This window comes from Sorghum bicolor, chromosome 10 (assembly GCF_000003195.3).
Source record: "Sorghum bicolor cultivar BTx623 chromosome 10, Sorghum_bicolor_NCBIv3, whole genome shotgun sequence".
NCBI classification, from domain to species: domain Eukaryota; kingdom Viridiplantae; phylum Streptophyta; class Magnoliopsida; order Poales; family Poaceae; genus Sorghum; species Sorghum bicolor.
Window position 1 is genome coordinate 8,954,322 of NC_012879.2, and position 22,385 is coordinate 8,976,706.

At 43.4% G+C, this 22,385-nt stretch overlaps 3 protein-coding genes and 1 long non-coding RNA gene across 7 annotated transcripts; 2 read left to right on the top strand and 2 right to left on the bottom strand.

Annotated features, from left to right (window-relative positions):
* On the top strand, positions 1,025-7,540 carry LOC110431434. 2 transcript variants are annotated; one of them, XR_002448921.1, is made up of 4 exons: positions 1,025-1,304; positions 1,834-1,874; positions 2,087-2,280; positions 7,379-7,540. It is a non-coding gene; the product is annotated as an uncharacterized LOC110431434 (long non-coding RNA). The 2 variants fall into 2 exon arrangements; XR_002448922.1 differs by lacking the exon at positions 7,379-7,540 and adding an exon at positions 2,901-3,094.
* On the top strand, positions 8,704-10,928 carry LOC8065702 (U-box domain-containing protein 39). The gene has a single exon (XM_002436730.2). It carries the CDS (start codon positions 8,995-8,997, stop codon positions 10,609-10,611), a length of 1,617 nt encoding a protein of 538 aa, XP_002436775.2. The 5' UTR covers positions 8,704-8,994; the 3' UTR covers positions 10,612-10,928.
* LOC8061482 (protein CREG1) lies at positions 12,432-15,574 on the bottom strand. Its single transcript, XM_002438092.2, has 6 exons — positions 15,276-15,574; positions 14,018-14,053; positions 13,728-13,929; positions 13,061-13,139; positions 12,858-12,975; positions 12,432-12,728 (listed from the first exon to the last, which is right to left on the bottom strand). The coding sequence occupies exons 1-6, from the start codon at positions 15,440-15,442 to the stop codon at positions 12,704-12,706; spliced, it is 627 nt and encodes a 208-aa protein (XP_002438137.1). The 5' UTR covers positions 15,443-15,574; the 3' UTR covers positions 12,432-12,703.
* Positions 19,714-22,286, bottom strand: LOC110430777. Of its 3 annotated transcripts, XM_021448724.1 has the most exons (3): positions 21,086-22,286; positions 20,673-20,754; positions 20,048-20,454 (listed from the first exon to the last, which is right to left on the bottom strand). In XM_021448724.1, the coding sequence occupies exon 1, from the start codon at positions 22,087-22,089 to the stop codon at positions 21,184-21,186; it is 906 nt and encodes a 301-aa protein (XP_021304399.1). In that variant the 5' UTR covers positions 22,090-22,286; the 3' UTR covers positions 20,048-20,454; positions 20,673-20,754; positions 21,086-21,183. The 3 variants fall into 3 exon arrangements, with proteins under 3 accessions (XP_021304397.1, XP_021304399.1, XP_021304398.1); XM_021448722.1 differs by lacking the exons at positions 20,048-20,454; positions 20,673-20,754 and adding an exon at positions 19,714-19,877; XM_021448723.1 differs by lacking the exon at positions 20,673-20,754.

Consider the following 22,385-nt stretch of genomic DNA (forward strand, 5'->3'; position numbering starts at 1 on the left):
TACAAAAGAAAAAAAAAGGCTGCGTAATCCCTTTGACTATATAGGTGTACTACTTGACTCCTAAACTATAAAACTAAATTTTCTATCTCCTAAATCTTTTAAAACTAGTCAAATAACGCCGTCAAGCAGTTTTGAATGTTGGTTTTACTTTTACTACAATGATAGTGGTTTTATCTTTATTTTTTTATTTATTTTCACTAAATCTTTGAAAAATCACATAAAATTAAAAAAAATCTAATTTTTGTTGAACTTCACATGAGTAAATCTACAAATAAACATATAATATGGTATGCTTTAGCATAAAGTTTTTATTGTATCTTTAGATCTATGTTTTTTTAATTAATTAAAATAATTCATAGATCTAAAAATATAACAAAAAATTTATAGTAAAACATATTATATTATATATTCACCGTGCAGATCTATTAATGTGGAGTCCAACAAAATTAAACTTTTTATTTTATAATTTTTCTGTGATTTACTTTTATTTTTTAAAGATTTAATAGAAATAAATAAAAAAGAAAAATAAAAAACCATCGTCAGCAAAACCAACGCTCAAGACGCTTGAGGGGTTATTTGACCGGCTTTAAAAAGTTCAAGAGATATAAAATCTAGTTTTATAGTTTAGGGGTAATATAGTACTCCCTTTATCTCAAATTACAGGTTATTCTAAGAATCTTGGAAAGTCAAACTATCTTAAGTTTGATCAAATTTATATAATAAGATAATAATATTCATGATGTTAACTTAGTATTATTATATTTTTCATTAATTATATTTTCGTAGTATACCTATCTGACGTTATAAATCTTTGTAATTTTCTTAATAACTTTAGTCAAAGTTGAAATGTTTTGATTCTTTAACATTCTTGGAATGACTTATAATTTGGGACGGAGAGAGCACACCTTATGGAGGCTACGTAGATTTTTTTTCTTTTTTAAAAAAGGTATAAAGGCCAGGGCAAACAAGATTTCTTCCTGCAGCTGATAGGCGACCCGGGGGCCGGGGTCGGCGGACTCGTGAATCTAGCGCCACAGCGGTGGCGAGGGGCCGGTGTGCGCATCAGCACCACGGCCACGGGACGGGACGCACAGCCGCACAGGAGTCGGAGTCTGACCTATAGGGAGCCGCACGCCCGCACGGCATCGGCAAAATTTGGCATTCATGGCCGTAATGGCACGGAGCGCGCTGCTTCGATCTGTGGCGAGATGAGGGGGATGACCGTCTCCTCCCCCAGCGCACAACCTTTTTGCTCTTCTTCCTCTGCCCCTAGCGGCTCAACGCCGCCGCCAATCAACGACAAGGTACGCCGCCGCCAATTCCGTTACTGTCACTGCCGCCGTCTCCGTGCTGTCTCCGGCATTGGTTGTCCAGGCTCTCCCACGTACAGGACCTTTTTTATGCAACCATTGGAGTATTAACTTTGTAATCACCAAATGTTTCAACTGATCAAGAAACGGGAATAATAAATATAGAGATATGTAATTAAAACGATTGTGCTCCAAGCTTTAGTAAACACAGATCGCTGTAGTTCGGAATCAGATATACAATAGACTGCTGCAATACTGTTCAATTTAATCCCTCTTAAGCTACCCACAAATACTGGTCAAACTTTGGTTAAACTCTGAAACACATTTATTTCTCTCCGAATATAAACATAATATGGGTAGACTTGTTCATACTAAATACTTAAAATATGCTAGATTTAATAGATATATTCTAAAACAAACCAAAGCTGACTTGTCTTTATGGCTGGTGTATATTACATCTCTTTATTCAATTCCATCCATTATATGTTGTTGTTGACGTGTTCTTTTCTGTCTTCTTCTTCAGAATCTGAGTTAGAACAAGAATGTTCCTGGTGAATTGCACAGGTAAGAACTTCGCTGGTTCCACTATGTGAGAATTTGACAATATACAATTGTATAATAAACTAAGATTTACTGATTCACATTTCACTAAATCATGATCCCTTAACGTCCCACTATGGAGAGTCATATCCTGAATTATTTTCATCTTTTGGACCTGTAAATGTTTTGTAGTAGGATATAATAACAAAAATTCCACTTGCACTTGTGATTTTCAGTGCAAAGCCTGCATACGTGAGAATTGCACCCAGATTGTCTTGCTTAACGCAGTTTGTTTCTGCGGCGATTATGTATTTTTGGGTGCTTCCGAGATTTGAAGAATTGGGCAACGAATTGAATGCTCTTCGTAGAGAGAGGTCAATCCTGATCAAAGCTGTGGAGGACTGTCAAAGAGAACATATTCAAGCCAAAGGTGTGTTGTCCAATTCTTGTGAAGCCCAAAGCATATTAGGTATTAGTTTTATACACCATCTCTGTTCCTTTTTCTTTTAAGTTGTGCTCGCATTTCAATGTGCAGACTTCATGACCTTAGGCCCTGTTTAAATTGGAGATGAAAATTTTTTGGATGTCACATCGAATGTGTCGGAAGGATGTCCGGAGGGATTTTTAAAAACTAATAAAATTACATAGCTCGTCTAGAAACTGCAAGACAAATCTATTAAGCATAATTAATTTATCATTAGCACATGTGGGTTACTGTAGCACTTAAGGCTAATCATGGACTAACTAGGCTTAAAAGATTCGTCTCGTGATTTTCAATCAAACTGTGTAATTAGTTTATTTTTTTATCTACATTTAGTGTTCCATTTATGTGTCTAAAGAGTTGATGTGATGGATGAAAAATTTTTGGGTGAGAAACTAAACAGGGCCTTAGAAAAACTGATTGATGCTAGAACTTTTTTTTTATGCTAGAGTGAAATCTTTATGATACATGACTATGCTAACATTTTGGATCGTCCAAACTTGGGGGCGATCATTTTGGGTCCCCATTTAATGCTTTTGAAATGTTTTGGCTGGTCAAAATGTTCTTAGGAAAAAAGTGGCCTCCAACCAAATTTAGTGGCAAAAAATTTCATGGGAAAGACCAAATTTTATCTCGGTACACTAAGGCGTAGAACTACTTTCCTGGGTGATGTTTTTCCAAATGTAAATTCACTAAGGGCCGTTTGGGGCCACCATATATAATAAAATTCAGGTGAGGAACACCTCCCCCCGTGACTATCAAAAAAAATAATTGAGCTGAGAGGCAATCTCTATGGGTTTTTCTTTTTCTTCCAGAAAGACTAAACAACGTCATCTTGTTGGTTTTGATATTGTACTGTATTATGATGATTTAGTATTGGAACACTTGCTGTAGAATCTGCAACACTAATTTCTTCAACAGCGGTGGCGTATAACAAATTTACACAATGGATTTGCAAGTTGAACATTTGCATTTATTTTTCTGTGCATCTTTTTCATTCCTTGAACCATCCTGCGCACTACATAGATATTAAACGGCTTAGCTGTTATGAACTACATGTTTGACCTTCGCTCTGTATTTATTGTACACAACATGGCAATCATGAAGGAACATTAGCATCGCGATTCTTGAATTTGGCCAAATAATATAGGATACGCACTGCACAGCACAGGTGTGGTACAACTGCCAAACTGTAAGCCGCTGTACCGAAAATCTCAACTGATCATATGTCGTCCTGATTCCTGAACTGAAGAAAAGACCATCACTTGTGCCATCAAGGGACAAGAAGCAGAATCTGTTTTGTGTTTATACTACTATAATAATAATAATAATAATAAAAAGAGTAGCAGGGAGAGAAGAGAGGGGAGACAGGACAAGACAGTCCTAGTAAGCTAGGTATCAACAAAGGGTTAAGTTCAGTATTTGAAGAACCACGATCCTTTTTAATTTCTCAATTGCAGATAGCAGACTGTATCCGTCATTAGAAAATTAGAGATCAGGGCATCATGCTGCATTGGCCGACGATGTCCCTAGCTCTATAGTCTATCCAAACAAAGATTTCTTCCTGCACGACACATACGCAGTTGTTTATTCGTGTTAATTTGTGGTACGATCAAGCAACACATTCTCAGTTGGATCTCTCGTCACATAGGCTGATGATAGGCGCCATGTGACCGGATCCACCCCTGACACCAGCGGCCGCTCGCCGGTGAGGTCGCTGCTGAACAAGTCACGCGGGCACCTGCTGCTTGCCCCCCTGCTGGTGGCCTGGTAGCGGTAGGGGAGAAGTGCTCCTCCAAGAACAGCTAGCTGTTCATCAGAGATCTCTTCAGAATACTCTTTCCAGCTCCAATTTTGCCACACAAGCCTGCAACTCTCTTGCTGACATTGCTGTGTTCAGCTACTTAACCTAGTAGGCTAGCTGACTAGCTCTAACCCTCCTGCTGCACCAGGTAGCAGGTCATAGTCGTCACCATGTGTGCCTCAAATTACAAGGGAAGTTATCATGAAAACGACAGCCAATGTTGGGCGAGAAGATTGTTTAGCTTAGAACCAGGTTGCTAACTACCTTGTGAACAAGTTGCTGGCTTGCATTGCAGCTGGAGCACATCACAACACAAGCCAGCTGAGACTGAGTGCCTGACTGCATGCATCCCTTCTTGGTGCTGGCTGGCTGGAGATTCCTCTTTTCTTGCCTTCCAAGCTCCAAGAGAGGTTATCCTATCCCTCCTGGAATAAAGCAGATTCCAGTGCGTGCTGTGCTTTGCTTTGCTTGCCTGAACAAAAATATTAGCCTTGCTGCTTGCTTTGCCCTGGCAAAGCCTTGGCATATGCTCTGAACCACCGGCCATTTGATCATGTCTGGAAAAGTTTGAATTTCTTTCGACAAAAGTTTAGTAGGATAACTTTTGATCCGTCGAAAGTACAGAGTGGCCAAAAAGAGATGGGCAAAAGGGAAAAGCCCGTCTAAAATCTTGTGAGAATTGGGGCTCGAGCATCTCCAAGGGCTTTGCAAAAAAACTTTGCATTACCCTATTTGCAAAAAAGAGTAGAAAATACTCCTCCAATGGTTTTACAAATAAGGTTTGCAATTTGGTTAACTTTGCAAATAGAGGTTGAGGCTTTGCATATATGCAAACCTTCCCACCACTTTGCATCTACAATTTCGGCCTTCCACGTCGGACTCCGTCCCCCCGCCCCCCCCCCCCCCACCCCGCGTGATTTCTCTACGCCCGTCCGTCCTCCCTGCCGCGCCACGCGTGCCCGCCGTCCCTCTAGCTGTCGTGTGCGCCCGCCCTCCAGCTTCCTCGCGAAGGATCCCTCCGCCGCCAAGGTGTCGCGCGCCTCCTCCAGCAAGGTACCTCCACGGAGCCGAACTGACGCGAACGACGAGGACGACGACGAACGACGAACGCGGTCTAGGCTGGGCGGCAACTGGCGCGAAGACCTGGGCTGGGCGTCAACTGACGGTGACCTGGCCTCGGCGGCGACTGGCACGCACGACGTACGTTAAAATGGCGCGAAGGAAAAAAACGTGCGGGCGCAATCGGTGAAAAAAAAAATTGGGGGTGGGGTCTATATTTTGGGTTTGTCAAGTCTAAATGCAAAGTCCCTTGGAGTTGGACTATTTTTAGACTTTGCAAATGAGTTTGAGAGTTTGCAAACAATACCAAATGCAAAATTTATTTGCAAAGTCTCTTGGAGATGCTCTTAGGGAATGGGAATTAGGGAGGGAGGGATGGATGGAAGATGGATGATTATTCTCTCTGGGAGCTCCACGAGAGCTGCTTGCAACTGTCAGCAAATTCCGTGGCGATGACAAGGACACAAAGCACTTGGTTGCTTAAAATGAAAGGTCTGGAATCAACTGTTATTAGGGTTTGGAGGGTCCACAACCCGCGCGCGGAATAATCGAGGTTTCTCGCTAGGAAGAGCAAAATGCAATAATGCGTACGTGTGGAATCAAAGTCAAACCACAAACTTTGCAGCATATCGGCATAATAACAATCACATTTTTCATTGTTGCATGGCAGCGTATCATATTAGGGTTATTTAATATTTATATACCCACAAAAACATTAAACTTCTACCTCAGTACCAAAATATAAGATGCACACGTATCTTAGAATTCAGACTTTGTTATCTTTGACTAACAATTAGTACAATCATTGAAAAGTTTATGACAAAAATAATTACATTAGATTTGTATTTACAAGTATTTTCTAACGATTTAACTTTTGTTCCCAAATTATATATAATAAAAGAAATTAGCGGTTAAAGTGTGTTTCCGAAGACTGCACCAAGTCAAATTGTCCTTATATTTTGAGGTAGTGAAATATGACTCAACCTGTATCTGTAGAAAATAAATAAATAAAGTATTGAGGACCGCACATGTTTAGGACCACGGTTGTGGACCGCGCAGTGGGGTACGCGTACTGTGGTTGTCGCACCACGGTGCAAAAAACACTGAAGCTTTGCAGTGTCATGGATGAAAAGAATCACAAACGCTGTGAGACATTTAGCGAGATTCTACGTTTCTTTTGACCACCGCCATAGAATACATGGTTCCAAACGTACACTAAATCAAGCTTAGAATTTTGTTTACGGCCAGCGTGGAAAAAGTGGATATTCAAGCAAAGAAAACCAATTTCAACCTTCAATAAGACTGTTGAGAAGTTGTGAAAGTTTTTTTGAAAAAAAAAATACATACCTATATGATTTCAGGTTCCAAACTGAATATTTGAAATCAACATTGATGGTCAAAATTATAAAGAAAGATTGATTAGGTGTTCTCTAAAACGCAAGTGCTTCTAGCTGCAGAGAATGTTATTAGCGACAGAAGTCCATATTCCACTTATAGTCATGGGCGGAGCCAAGGCCCGGCCACCCTGGGCCCGTGGCCGGGCTCCTCCCTTGGCTGCTGCAAACACCAATAGCACTTTCCTCAAACCAAAAAAAAATAAAAAAGAAAAGAAAAATTCTAGCTAGGCACACAGACGTAGCACGCATGCACTGCTCTCATGCGGTGTGGGAGAAATGGGCAGGGGTGGACAAAATACCCAATACATGATCTTAAAATTAAACCCCATTTAATTTATCCAAACATACATCTGAATTATCCAAACACTGAAATACCCGTTCATAATTTTGAACTTGTAATTGTAAAACCCCAAATTTACTTTGAGCAGTTTAGGTAATATTCCCTAGTCATCGAACTACCGATTATCCGAAATGTCTCAAATCTTTGCTCTTCTATTTCTAATATTTGCTATGGCTCAATACAAATCTAAGCTAGCTTGATAATTGTTTTGTTATTAATTGATATGAAGACATGAAGTGATTCGAAGGATGTTTTTTATCGCTTTACAATGCTACTTAAACTCTATCAAAATTGTTGGTTTTGTTAATTTCAGGTATACCAAATAAAACTTGAATTATCGGGTGCTTGAAATTTCAATTAATGCTTTTCTTAGAGTCAAAATTGGGTAGCAATAATTTCTAATATCCAAATTTTCAATTACATGAATTACCTGACCTGAAATTTCAGGTAGTACATTCAGTTGCTGCCAACCAAAGAGCCCACACCCAGCCAAGGCGAAATCAAGGATTCAAGGTCAACAAATCGGCTGCGGGCATCGGAAGAAATGAACTACTCTTTCCGCCCGAGTTATAAAACACTTTGGTATTTAAGATACATAAAGTCTTACTATGTCTAAACATAACATGTAATTTAGGTGCGTAACAAAAACTGTGAATTTTAAAATCTAAAATATCATATAATTTAGAATCAAGTATGGTGCACGTGGGCATGCCAAATATTGGCGGAAATTCAAACATCTATTGGTACCTCAGTCAACGGCCAAATATTGGCATGGGCCTTCATGGAAGCGCCCCTAGAGGTGCTCGTGCTGCCGACGCCGAATCGGTTACCATTTCCCTCCATGCAAGAGTATGTGACCGCGGGCCTTGTTTAGTTTAATTTTTTTTAAAAAATAGTAATAGTAGCATTTTCGTTTGTATTTGACAAATATTGTCCAATTATAGACTAACTAGGCTCAAAAGATTCATCTCGTCAATTTCGACCAAACTGTGCAATTAGTTTTAATTTTTATCTATATTTAATATTCCATGCATACGTCTAAAGATTCGATGTGACGAGAAATCTGGAAAATTTTGCAAAATTTTTGTCCAACTAAACAAGGCCTCGAGCCTCATGAGCATTTAGAAGTCTCGTCAACCTCAACACAACAAGGACAAAGTTCCTATGTCCAGAAAATGAAGAGGCACCGTAGGACAAACAAACGTGACTGATTGTAGTTTTGTATATATACGCTCACACGCTATAAATGCTAGCTTTTACCTACAAGGCCACATCACATTTGTACGCTGGCGACTGCGGCGGTGTATCTTTGCAGTGATTTTTCAAACATGTGATTTACCCCTCCTTCCCATAAAAAAAGCGAAAAATCAAATATTTTTTAACTTTAATAAAACATATATATGAGAAAATAGTAATTATGGTACCTAATAATTGATACTGATTATTAAAATAGATGATCACTGATTTTTTTTTGAAAAAATTATTTAGAGATATAAATATTGATAAATATATGTATTGTTAATATTTTATATGAATCTATTTGCGATCCTCTTTTTTAGGATGGAGTGAGTACTCCATTATAAACTATTCCCTCTATCTCTGAATAAATATTTTAGAGTTGTTTTTAGTCAAAATTTTTAAATTTTGACTGAATTTTTAGAATAAAATATTAAGATTTATAGTATTAAATTAGTGTCATTAAATTACTATAGATATATTTTCATGAGGTGCTCATTTATATATATCATAGATGTTATTACTCTTTTCTCTAAAGTTAGTTAAACTTTAAAAAAAAAATCTATAACACGGATTCTATGAATGAAAACCGGTGACTAATTTTTTATGTCCCGGCAATGGTAAAAAAAGTCTCCGGTTGCCAATAGCGCGTCTTGGTGAAGCGATGACGACTTGACGAGTACTAGTGGCTACGCGCGCTTCGGTTGCTATCCCCGTGTTCCGAGGAGCCGTCACTAAAAACCCACGACTCCATCGCAACCGCCAACACACACGCACGCAGCAGCGAGCCAGCGACCGCGGCGACGCTCTCTCATCACCAATCGCCCATGGCCACGGGCACCGACCGTCCATGGTGGGCGCCGCCGCCGCCGCCGCCGCCGCCAACGCCAAAGCCGCCCGCGGCGGTTCCCTCCGCCCCGCGGTTCCCCTCCCCGCCGTCGCCGTCGTCGTCGTTCACGGCCGACCCGCCGGCGGAGTTCCTCTGCCCGATCTCCGGCACGCTGATGGCGGACCCCGTCGTCGCGCCACCGGGCCAGACTTTCGAGCGCGCCTGCATCCAGGCCTGCGCCGCGCTCGCCTTCTCCCCGCCAGCCGTCGCCGCCGACCTCTCTCAGTCCCACCACTCCTCGTCGTCGTCGTCCCCGCTCGTGCTCGTCCCCAACGTCGCGCTCCGCACCGCCATCCTCAACTGGTGCGACCGCCTCGCGCTGCCGCACCCAGCGCCGCTGTCGCCGGACACCGCCCACGACATCGTGCGCCGCCTCATGCCGCCGCAGCAGCGGAGCTCGCTGGCGCAGCCGCAGCGACCGCAGACGCAGGTCGCCTCGTCGGTTCGGGTGAGGCGACCCAGCGTCTTCGACGGCTTCGCGCAGGTGCAGGAGCCGAGCTCCAGACAGAGGGGTGACGCTCTGGAGGAGGAGATCATGGCCGCGCTCGGGGCGGACGGCGCCACCCCCGCGGAGCAGGCGTCGGCGATGGCCTTGCTGCGGCAGGCGACGCGGGAGAACCAGGAGGTAAGGCGGCAGCTCTGCACGCCGCGGCTCCTCGCCGCGCTGCGCCCCATGCTGCTGTCGCCCGACGCCGACGTCCAGGTCAACGCGGCGGCGGCGGTGGTCAACCTGTCGCTGGAGCCCGAGAACAAGGTGCGGATCGTGCGGTCCGGGGCGGTGTCGCCGCTCGTGGACGTGCTCCGCGGCGGCCACCCGGAGGCGCGCGACCACGCCGCGGGCGCCATGTACAGCCTCGCCGTGGAGGACGAGAACCGCGCCGCCATCGGCGTGCTCGGCGCCATCCCGCCGCTGCTGGACCTGTTCGCGGGCGCCGGCGCCACGGGCCACCGCGCGCGGCGCGAGGCAGGGATGGCGCTGTACCATGTCTCCCTCTCCGGTATGAACCGCTCCAAGATCGCTCGCGCGCCGGGCGCTGTGCGGACGCTGCTCTCCGCGGCCGAGGCGCGGGACCGCGCGAGCGAGACCGACGCCGCCGCGCTCCGGAGGCTGGCCGTCATGGTCCTGGCCAACCTCGCGGGCTGCCCCGACGGGCGCGCCGCGCTGATGGACGGCGGCGCGGTGGCCGCGGTCGTCAGGCTGATGCGCAACGGCTCCGTGGCTCCCGGGAGCGCGGAGCAGGAGTACTGCATATCCACGCTCTACGGGATGAGCCGGGGCAGCATGAGGTTCCGCGGGCTCGCGCGCGCGGCCGGGGTCGAGGCCGCGCTGCAGCCGGTGGCCGAGGGCGAAGGAGGCGTGGGGCGAGACCTGGCGCGGCGCACGCTGCGGGCTATGCGCGGCGAGGACGACGACGCCCCGGTCACGGCCACCGGACTACTCGGACGGCAGTGGGACGACGGCAGCGTCGTGTCGGAGGGGCTTGTCTCCATCCGGCGGCCGCCGCACCGGAGCAATTACGCCGGGCCGTCCGGGTCAAACACAACCCAGTTCTGAAAAAAAAAAAACAAAGTCAAAGTCTTCGTTTTCTGCACGCTGTCCTGCCGTCTCGATCAAGTCTTTGGAACTGTATGTATTTTGGTTACCATAGCAGAAAAATATTGCAAGGTCCCTCTTGTCTTGTATAAACTGTACAGGCCTGTTTGGAACGGAGGAATCAAAAACAAAGGAATGGGAAAAAAATACAGGAATAGAATAGATGTGTAATGATAAAACAGAGGAAAAGAAAACTGCAGGAAATGACTAGATAGAGGTGTTTGGAACACAGGATTCGTAACACAAGAATCTTAAAATATATATGATTATAAGTGTCATTATTAGTGCTAAACGATGGGGCCCAATAAAAAAATCCAGCAGCCTTCTCTCTCGTTTATATCCTTTCCTAGAAACAAGGCTCCGAGCGGATGCGACCAGGTGCTAAGGCAAAAGGACGGTGCAGCGGGGTGCTGGCGGCGCGGTGAAGCGTTCAAGCGCGAGCGGCGCAGGAAGGCCTGGTGCAGCGAGGCCTAGAGCAGCATGAGCGAGCCAAACATCAGCGAGAACTGGGGTGGTGCAGCGGGGCGGCACCGCAGGCAAGCACTCCTCCACGCTCCACGCGAACGCGCGCTCTCTCTCTCTCTCTAGCGCGCGCGAGAGCGCCTCGGTCTTGCGCGAAAACTTTGGCCAAGAGTGGATGTTAAAATTCCTGCGTTTTGACGAGTGAAGGAAACCTTTCCAGAGGAATGGAAAGTTTCATTCCTTCGTTCCAAACGGTAGGTGACGTCAGCAAAATACAGGTTTGGCAATCCTTTTAAATTCCTGTAAAAATACTTCATTCCAAACAGGCCCAGGTTGATTCTTTTGTTTTTGAATTGAAATGTAACTTTATTGGATTTATCCGGTGCTTTTCGACTGAATTACTAAGGCTTGTTTGGTTATGCCCCAATCCATGGGGGTTGGAGAGGATTGGGAATTAAGAGGGATTTGTCTATTTGTTTGTCAAAAAAATCATGATTAAAAGTATTATTCGCTGATTTATTGTGAGAAAAAACATTACTAAATGACTGACAGATAAACAACTTAAACAAACAGGTATTTAAACCACTTCAATCCCTCTAACCAATTTGCAAACGAACAGGCCCTTAACTATAATGGAGATAAGGGAAAGGAATCGTGCTGGATTTGTGATATTAATATCAAGTTGACCATATGCAAATTTAACCCTTACAGACTTGCATAGTCCAGCTGTGAAGTTAGGAACAAATATAATCTTGGCAGGACATTTTGCATTGACAACGGTCTGTTACGACTCAGAAAGGCTCAATGATTAAGTTGATTTCATCACTTGAAATATTGATCTATTGGCCATGACCTCACCAGATCCGAAGTCAACTCTTGCTATGTTTCCACTAGCACACAATTTGAGTCTATTCGATTGTTTAAAAAAAACCATAGTTAAAAATATTGTTCGCTGATTTGTTATGAAAGAAAAACGTTGTTAAATGACTGCAGACTCGGCAAATAAGATCAAGCGAACAGGACCAATAAAATTTCCTAGCTTGCATGAAAATATAAAGCAGCACGACAGCGTTACAATATGTGCATCAAAACGTTATGACCATGGAAAAGACCCGTCCTGTCGAGTCCAATGTCATTTGATTACTGAGATCTTGGAAGCTGTTAGATGCATCCAAAACCCCAAAACTTTACAAGATTCTCCATCACATCGAATCTTGCGGCATATGCATGGAACATTAAATATAGATAAAAAAGATAACTAATTACACAATTTACCTGTAAATCACGAGACGAATCTTTTAAGCCTAGTTGCTCCACGATTAAATAATATTTGTCAAATAAAAACGAAAGTGCTACAGTGTTTAGGGTTTAAAAAGTTCTTGGATCTAAACAAGGCCAGACCATAATGCATAGCGCATAAAATACACAGACCTTTTTTTTTTGTCAAGTAATTGCTCACGAAGATGTGATGGACAACAATACCAAACAACTATAACACTAAAAGTTTATTCTGTTACAATATGTGCAATATGTATTTCATTTGTAAGAAGAGCATACACAGACGGATATAGATCCATGAAGCATTCTTCCCTTATGAGGACATCACTGACTGATTCCTGAATAAATCGACAGCATATTAAATAAAATGGTTCTGCAGCAATACAGAACTACAGATTGACATTCTCTCTTTGTATAGAGCAGGTGCACAGTATAGGCTCAGTTTTTCAAGGTTTTTGTATGCTCACCTTCCGAATTCAAGGTATTGGGAGGGGGATATCGGTTTAGGACCTCCAAACCAATCAATCAAGAATATGTTTTCGATTTCCAATTTGAAGATTTTGAAATGATGATTCTTTGGCCAATCTATCAAACAATAACATATGGTTATTGAGATAACAGATGGTAGATAACCTCTCTGCATACTGCATGATTAGAAGTATGAATTTACCCTTCATTTCAGCATGTTTGGTGAAAAGTGCTAACTTGGCCAAATCTGCTTCAGATGACTGAAGGTCAACCATCTTCAACTGCAAAAATAGCAAATGCCACTTCATACAACAACTTCTTATACGAGAGAAAAAAAAGAGTACAGCTTGGTGGCATCCACAATACATAATAGTTTGTAATCATGTGTTATATTCAACATATGTCCAAAAATACTCTTTTTTAGTATTTCACCATAAGAGATAATTTAGGAGGACACAGCCTCAAATACATGTTTGTCATGATTGCAGAAATTGATACCACCGAGTTCTCGTGACAATTATTATTTATAAGAGTTTGCTACTTCCATGCAGTTGAGATGGGATTTCCCTTCTTTTTGTTGGAAACTTCATGATCCAGTCAAAAAGTTTAATTAGGAGAAGTACAAAAGGCATTACCATTATTAACATGAAACAGGAACACATATGCATCTATAAGTATAAAACTCATAGCCCAAATAGTGAAAACTCATTACCATCAGTTGTGAAATTTATAGGTAGAGAACCAGTTCAAGCCCAAATAGATCAATGTCAGTTCAATGATAACTGATTCAATCACAACTAAACAGATAGGCTAAATGGATATAAACAGCAAGTCAACATCATCTTATCATGGCTGCAATTTTTTAGTACCTTTCCATTAAGAGTAAGTTTTGCACAAGTGGGGTTTTCAGGATCTATTTTCCCACATGTCCCCAGAGGGAACTCACTAAGGGTAAAGGAGGTCCTTTCATCCTCCAGTGCATCTCTTGCAGTAGGATCCAGAGTTGTCAGATAAAAGTAAGGGATTCCACGGCCCTCCCCTGGAACTCCATCACTATACGAAACTACATTGCTATATACAAAAGAAGCCATGAATCAAGTTCACCAATCAGAAAAGAGTATATGCCAGCTGTTTGCAGCAGTGAGACAAGAAGGAATACCCAAATGGAGCTCCGCTTAAGTCACTTGATATTGTGCTGCAAGTGAAATATTCAAGTATTGATCACTAACCAACCAAACGGAAATTGATGTACAATAACCTGAGCAAGGAACAGAATTGAACATGTTTACTGAATTCAATTCTGCAATTCACTGGTATGTTAACTAATAAACTGGACTCATTGACGTGATGCCACATGAGTACCATGTACTTTTAAGTCTTGAATTATGAGTCTGTCTCTGTACAGTCCGCATATCAGGGTAGTTACTTCTCCCAAATCAGGCCTTGTTTAGTTCCGAAAAAATTTCGGATTTTGGCACTGTAGTATTTTTGTTTTTATTTGACAAATATTATCCAATCATGGACTAACTAGGCTCAAAAGATTCATCTCATGATTCACAGGCAAACTGTGCAATTAGTTTTTATTTTCGTTTATATCTAATGCTTCATGCATGTACTCTAAGATTTGATGTGGCGGGGAATCTTGAAAAGTTTTTGGTTTTCGGGGCGAACTAAACAAGGCCTCAGTCTTAAATTTGGCATGTATCATTGGTGGAGTCAATTTGGGTGTCAGGCACAACCAAAATGCCACTACATCAGCAGGTGACTAAAATCATGTGACATTTAAGCTATGTATTACACGGTTGAACTATATGCATGAGCATGAATTATATTTTTACTCCTTCAGTAATGAATTGGTTGAGTGTGGTTTGTTGGACCCTTGTGCTTTGTGCGCACCCAGCTGAATTTCTAGCTCCGCCACTGCCACCTGCACAGCTACCCGAACTAAGGCTAGTCTCAATGGGGTTTCATTAGAGTTTCATGCACAATAAATATGCTGATGTGGTGCTATATTAATGAAGAGAGAGATGATAGTTTCATGGGAGTAGAGAGAGTTTCATCCATATGAAACTCCTATGCACTGTTGGAAACTGTGTCATGAAACTCCCATCGAGCATGGCCTAAAGCAAAGCAGTTCGTAAGCAATCACAAAAACTTCTCGAGGCTACAAAGCCTCAAGTAATTTCTAGCCACTCTCAGCACTTATTACCTCCACAAGATAACAACATCGATTCCAAAGTCCAAACTCAAGAGCGACAATGTTCTACTAACGCCGGCAATTGCCCGATTCGATCGAACCAACACGCGCTGCTACCCCCTAAGGCCTAAGGACACCTGTTGCTAAGGAACTAGCTCAGGCAACAAATCGCGGGGGCAAGAGCACGGGAAGAAAGGTTTCGGGATGAACTGGAGGGAACCTGAGGACACCCCACGTGTTCTGGGCGGCGAGCCACCTCGCGGTGGCGGTGGCCTCGGAGGGGGAGGGCTTGCCGTCGAAGATCGGTCGGGCGGCAGCGGCAGGCGCCGATGACCGGAAGACGAGGAGGAAAGCGGCGGCGAAGGCGAGATGAGCAGGGGAAAGCATGGCGATTTCTTGGTTTGGCTGTCAGCTACAGCTAGCTAATCGTGCTGGTGTGGGAGTCGAATCATGCCTCGGGATTTTGTACCGTAGCGAAATTTTCCTCGGTGCCAGATGTGGATAGAGTCGGAGGAGCCGGTCGCAATCAGGATAGTTCAGGCTTATAGGGTGATTACTGATTAGTAAACAGAAAAAACGACCGTACTGATAGAGACCGAGCCTACTACTAATTCGGTAATCGGATTTAACTAACCAAAAATATTTCAGGTAATCCGGTCTTAGGCATCGGATATCTTATAAGTAGTAAAAGCATCTTTAACAGTTATGCAATTGGACTTTGCATTCTTCAAATTTGCCAAAAATCTCAAAAATTGCTCTCCAACAGTTTTGCATTTGACTTATGCATTTTGGCAAACTTGGTATTTGATGGACCAAACTTGACATTTTTGCATAGGCATAATGGCTTGGCAATTTTGATATCTCTAGAATCTTGGACTTCTTGTTGTGCCCGCACTCACCACATGTTGTTTCCCGCGATACGAGTCCTCGTCGCGCGCGTCTATTACCTTTCCCCCGCGCCGCCTTCTATTTTCTGCGCACCGCCTCCGTCTCTTGCAGTGCAGCGACGCACGAGGCTACGCGAGATCGATCTTCGATGCGCGGGGTAGTAGGAGATCGAGCGCAGCGACCGGTTTTGTTGCAGCGACGAGAAGGGTACAAGATCGAGCGCAACGACTGGTTTTGTTGCAGCGACGAAAAGGGTAGGAGATCGAACAGGCCAATGGCTATCGTCCGCCAGCACCGCCAGATGCCGCAGCCTCACCCTCCCGCTCAACCACTTCGCCCTGCGCCTGCTGCCGCAGCCTGAGCCCACCGCCGCGCCGTCCACCTCCACCTCCACCTCCGACGTCCGCCGAGAAATTAGGATGCAGACGACACGGACGCGTGACGCGTGAGACAATGGCGGCGACGTGCGAATGAGTTGCGCGCGACGGGCGCCCGCGCGACGCGCGAGAAAAGTTACCGCGAAGATGAAAGATTCTCGGACAAAAATAGCTGGGTCCACTATTTTGGAAAATGTCAAGTCAAAAATGCCAAACACTTGGAGATAAACTTATTTTCCTTTGGCAAAATGTTTAGGGACTTGGCAAATTCCAACAAATGACAAATTTCAATTGCATAACTATTGGAGATGCTCTAATAACTAAATAATCGAAATAGTCGTTTTTTGTTTGATGAATTATTGTTTGTATAAGTCTATTAAGTATCATGTTTGAACCTAGCATGTTTGCTTAGCTTATCTACTGAATCTGCTATCAACGAACAGTAGCCTGACTGAAAGTACTATTCGCTGATTTGTTGTGACAGAAAAATATTGTTGAATGGCTGACAGATTCGACAAATAAGAGTAATAGACTTTAAAAATAATTAATGGTATAGATTATCTAAGAAGAAAGAATATTTTTGAGCACTAATATGTGGATCTCATGTAATAAAGAGGATGATTTTTCTTGATCTGTTGTAGCCAGCAGTAGCCCTCCCTAATAACCTCGAACTGTATTTTCTCAATCTCTTATAGCGATTTTTAAGAGAAAGGAGAAAAGTAATTTAACAAAGATTCTCTTAGTTTTTGTTTTATATGTTAGTAGATTAAGTGCAGTTTAAAAGAGGATAAATATACTTGTCCTTTTGTTACAAAAGGTAGAAGATTGGTTTAGGATTTTAAAAAACCAACTAGTGATTATTTTTCATATGCAAAAACAAGAAAGGAAAATAATAAAAGGAGAAAAAGAAAGAAAACTCCCAGCTCCTCAAAAAAAAAAACAATACAATTCTAAGTGTATTCTCAATAAAGTGCCTAAAGTTTTATTAAATATATAGATAAAAAAAATGAATATTTATAAGTCAGATAAGTATATTATAAGAGTAACCTAATAGTATTTATTTAGTAGGATAAATATTAATAATTTTTATACAAATTTAATCAAGCTTCATATACTTTAGTTAACATACTACTAATTTGGAGTTATATTTTCTTACGGATGGAGTACATGGATTCTTTTTTTATATAAAAAAACTGAGTACGTGGATTCTTTTTTATGACAAGTACGTAAATTTTGAGGCAAGGTTTTAAATCTACAGTTATAGCTTTGCACTATCTCTGGCTATAGCTATTTATTTAAACTTATTAGTCATTGTACAATGTCTTCTCTCATAACAAATCAATCAATAGTATTAGCATAAGCTAAATTTCAGCGAAATAAACAGAGTGGCTACTGCTGACACGTTTTTAATAAAATTATTGAAAACAGTTAAAGACAATAAATTTGCTTGTACTCTTTGTCCGAAATTTCAAATTATCATAACGTGATTTTTTAGGAATGGTCGTTATCAGCTCCATAAGGCCAGTCTCAATGTATAGTTTCATGATCTGATGAAACTCCTTCATTTAATAACACTGCCAAGTCAGCAATTTTACTTATGTAGCACTATATTTAATGTGCATGACACTCTCATAAAACATACATTAGACTGGCCTAAGTATCCAGGGCACGGCTAAAACCACACTCAAGTCTTGACGTCACAGTCCAGCGATCCGCTATAAACAAATGCTGCACAGCGGCAGCCGCAGCCGCAGCAGTCCTAGCACGAGCCGCCGTGAACGTGATCACCTCCCGATTTAGGCCCTCGCCTGAAGACTTTCATCACATCGATGTTTAGATACATAAATGAAATATTAAATATAGATTTTAAAAATAATTAATTATATAGATTATGACTATTTTACAAGATAAATCTTTTAAATCTAATTAGTTTATTATTAGACAATATGTTGCTACAATAAAAATATAGTAAATATGTGCTAATGATAGATTAATTAAACCTAACAAAATTTGTCTCGCAGAGTACCGAGAATTTCTGTAATTTTTTTTATTATTACTATCCAAATACTCGATATAACACTCATGTAACAGCCGACCCTAGATTTAAACAAGGCCTGCCAAGCTCTTCAGTGCTTTTAAACAAGGCCTGCCGTGGAGGTGGACTTAAGACGAAGCCAAAATGACTTATAGTTTGGAATGGAAAGAGTATACTACTTAATGAGTATCAATTTGGCAATTATCTCACACTCAAACAAGTTCCAGTGAGTTAATGACAAAGGGTTTAATGAAAAGATGCGGGGATCATGTATCAATGAAATGATTCAATGCCTATTTACAGTCCATGTACAGTTCGAAAATAATATTTGAGTGTAAACTTACTAAGAACAACATAGTATTGATATTTTTTTTTCTTGAGAACAATTGATGGAAATGTATGCCACAGTTCCTATATTCAGCCTCACGCAGAGCCAGCTGCCAAAGCATACGGCCACCCCCTCCAAAAGAAAAAAAAAACACACGGCCACATAACTAAATAAAGCTTTAAAACTGCAAAGGTTCTGCCCTACAGATCAAAAGAATTCTCAAATGCAAAGACATATCCCAAAGATAAGGAATAAGTATAGCTACTTCAAACCCTAGAAAAATTATTGGCTACTTAAAGGTCTTGTGTCTGACAAAAGAAACCTGTTACCATGGAGCAAAGTTCAGAAGAAATAGCTTGACTGGGAGAAGAATAAAAGTCCTCTAGCATGGGGAAAACCCACTTGAGAAGCCCAATCAATATCTAACAGCGCAAAAGGCAGACAGGCACTATACATGTTGCACTATCCATTGCTTATCATTTTATCAAGGACCGAAAGACATGATGTAACAGTAATATCAATAAGATAGACACTGTTAAAGCTACATGAAAGCCCAGTGCATCCAGAGCAAACAAGCTGTGTGTTCACAGAATAAATCATTCTGTTTAATGAATAAAAGTAACTTGGCTGGAGATTACTTTCCGCAAATCATTCTCATGAAACTTTCTGAAGGCAGAAGGTCACTTACTAAACACAGAATGACAGAAGTCAGCCTAATTCTTGTGGCTGACTGGCTGCCTATTATGATCGACTTACTGTATAGGGATCCATTGTCTGTAAATGGATCTACATCTGAAATTTTGGTTTGCTCTGATATTGTTTTGGTTTCTTTCTATGGTTTAGCAAAAGGCAAAAGCACACATTGGTATATTTTTGTACCTCAAACATGGTGGAATATAGGAGCTCTAATCCTGTCAATCTTTAAGCGAAAGAACAAAACATCACTAGAGCAATAGAAAGAGAGAGCTGATGTAGTTTGTTTACCAAGAAAAATGAAAACAAGCATACATGACATTGCTGAAACCAGAGGTGCATTGAACCAGTTGTGGATTTATATCAATGATAGAGAGAATATCTTGGGTTTGACAAGCATGGCCTCATTTAGTAGCCACTAGTAAACACAGCTATAAATAGAATCATCTTTGCTACCAGCATTACGGGCAGTTCTGCAGGCAACCCTCAGCAGCATTATACCTGAAATAAGAAGCCTTAATCTTGCATGAAAAAATTGAAGCCACCAACAAGAAAGAACAACTTTTTCCCTAGAAAAAATGGAAGCAAATAAAACTAAAGTGCAAACACCTTTGCAATCTGGCATCCAGCCTTGGAAGCCAGATAGCGGAAACAATGAACCCCTCTGAATCTTAGTCCCAATGGATCTTGATTTTAAGGCGCAACTCACAAACCCAGCATCCACACAAGAACGTACAATGCAGTTCACAGCACCCAAAATGCTTCAGAAACCAAATACCTAGGCACAAACTACCACCGATTCACTTGAAAGAAGTTAACAATGTCATGTACTGTTTGGCTGCCCTATATCCCATCCACCACAGGGATACGTTTCAACTTTCAACTCATTTGATGATCTAAAGTCAGCAAAGTCACCATGCTACACTGTGTATTGGATGGGGCCAACTGATGCCACCATGGTCATGGATGTATCACCCATACCAGAACACCAGTATTCACAGGCAGCTGAGAATTGGTAGATTGGTTCACATCAATCCCAGCAAATGCTCCTCCCAAGTGTGGCCAGTGGCAGTTGTCCCTACGAGGGATTGCAGCACTTTGCAATATTAGATTCCAAATGTGCTTAACAAATTCCACACCTATTATTCTAAGGGCTAAGGGTATCCATTTCTTATATGAAGAAAAGATAACAATTAATTGACAGATTGACAGAGTGGATGTCATCATGAACAAAGCCATGAGTCAGAATGTGGGTATTCTAGGTGAGAAGAGCCCATAATGAGGAAAGGGACTGACCTAGGAGAGGAGGATTTGGGGCAATGCCAAGCTAATTATAGCAGCCAATTTTCATCCAAATTCACAGAGTAGAACATCTAATCTAAATTCCAAAAAGAATAATTTGATCATTTCACTAGCAGCAGAAAGAATGATGTAACTCTGAACAGATACACCTATGGCACAGGACTTAAATACCATTAAAAAAAACTGAAGCAGTTTTCAATTAGTTAGACAATAAAGTAAGTGGAGAACGCAAATTGATCTCAAAGTTGAACACGTGTTAACTTTATTTCTGAAAGATCTATGTGAACCCAACAAATTACAATATTTTACAGATATTAACTCTAATCTATGCAGATCAAACTAAGCAAGATTTCTTTCCACATATTAACCAAATATCAGAAAGTGAAAACCATATTAAAATGATGTACCAAAACACACAAGCATGGAGCCCCAGTGTACTGCAGCTCTGTTGACATCCTCCTCCACTTGGCTAATCGACAGAAGAACAGCCCAAATTTCATCTCCGTCACTTGGAATCAGGTTCGTGCAGTGGGATCTCGTCATGAGACTCTGCGCCATTTGCCACTGGAGCTACTGTAGAGGTGATCGCTTCGTCTTCCTTCTCCTCATCCGAATCCAGTGTGAACTGTGACATAATCGGCATCCCCTCCATCTGCACCTCCTTGCCCAGAACACTATACCCTCTCGGGGGTCGGTTTGCCCTGGAGAGGACTGCCGCATAAGTGGCCGCGCCGGCGATCACAAGCAGCGCGAGGTGGCCGTTGAACTGCAGCGTGGCAACAGACCGCGCGCGGTGGTAATCCTCGTGGGTGCGGCACTTAATGGTGTAGTCGGCGCGGCTGGCGGCGTGGAGCGCACAGCCCTGCGCGATGGCGCTGGTGAAGAAGGAGAAGCCCATCTGCAGCATCCACGTGCCCTGCAGCGCCAGGCCCGCCGCGCGGGCGAGCCGCGGCGTGGGCTCCCCTGGGCGGTGCGCGGCGAGCAGCGTGGCGCCGAGGCAGAGCGCAATGGGGACGAGGAGCAGGTCGAAGTAGCGGTTCTCGATCCCGGCGGCGGTGGAGGGTCGGCGGTGCGCGAAGAGGAGCAGCTCCTGCGCGAAGGCCGCGGCGAGGAGGAGGTCGAGGAGCGGGAACGGCAGCGGCGCGGCGAGCGGCACGAAGGGCGCGAGGGAGTAGAGGAGGAAGAGCGCCGAGGCGGCGAGCGTGGGGAGCGAGAGGTGGTGCGCGGAGACGAGAGCGGAGACGAGGCAGAGCGCGGAGAGGGCCGCTGCAACGAGGTGGCGGAGGTGCAGCGGCGTGGAGAGGCGGCGCGGGAGGAACCGGAGCGGCGGGACGCGGAGGGGCAGGGACTCGAGCGCGGCGAGGGCCAGGAGGCCCAGCCCGGCGCCCGAGTAGGCGACCAGACCCGGCATGGTGGGAAGGGTGGGAGGGAGCTTGCCGCGCGCCGGGCCGCTTGTCGTGGTTGCTGCCGGGTGTGGTGCGGGGCGGCGGATCTGAGCGCCGGCAGGGGAAGGTTGGCGAAGGGGGTGGCCCGCTTGGCAGCGAGTACTTGTCTTTGGAGCAGGTGGGCTATCGGCGATCGCATCGGGGGAGCTGCGACCGGCCCGCCGTCTCAGTTGACGACTTGTGCGAGTCGCTGCCGAGTGGGCCCACACGTTAGCTGCTCGTGCTCGTCCAAGTGTCCCCGTGGAAGACGAGACCACGAGAG

Excerpts from the sequence above, each read along its gene's own strand:
- LOC8065702 (XM_002436730.2), top strand. The coding sequence starts at position 8,995 with ATGGCCACGGGCACCGACCGTCCATGGTGGGCGCCGCCGCCGCCGCCG.
- LOC8061482 (XM_002438092.2), bottom strand. The coding sequence starts at position 15,442 with ATGCTTTCCCCTGCTCATCTCGCCTTCGCCGCCGCTTTCCTCCTCGTC. Across the intron at positions 13,930-14,017 it reads TTAAGCGGAGCTCCATTTGG|CAATGTAGTTTCGTATAGTG; the intron begins GTATTCCTTCTT and ends TTTTGTATATAG. Across the intron at positions 12,976-13,060 it reads CAAACATGCTGAAATGAAGG|ATTGGCCAAAGAATCATCAT; the intron begins GTAAATTCATAC and ends ATTGTTTGATAG.
- LOC110430777 (XM_021448722.1), bottom strand. The coding sequence starts at position 22,089 with ATGCCGGGTCTGGTCGCCTACTCGGGCGCCGGGCTGGGCCTCCTGGCC.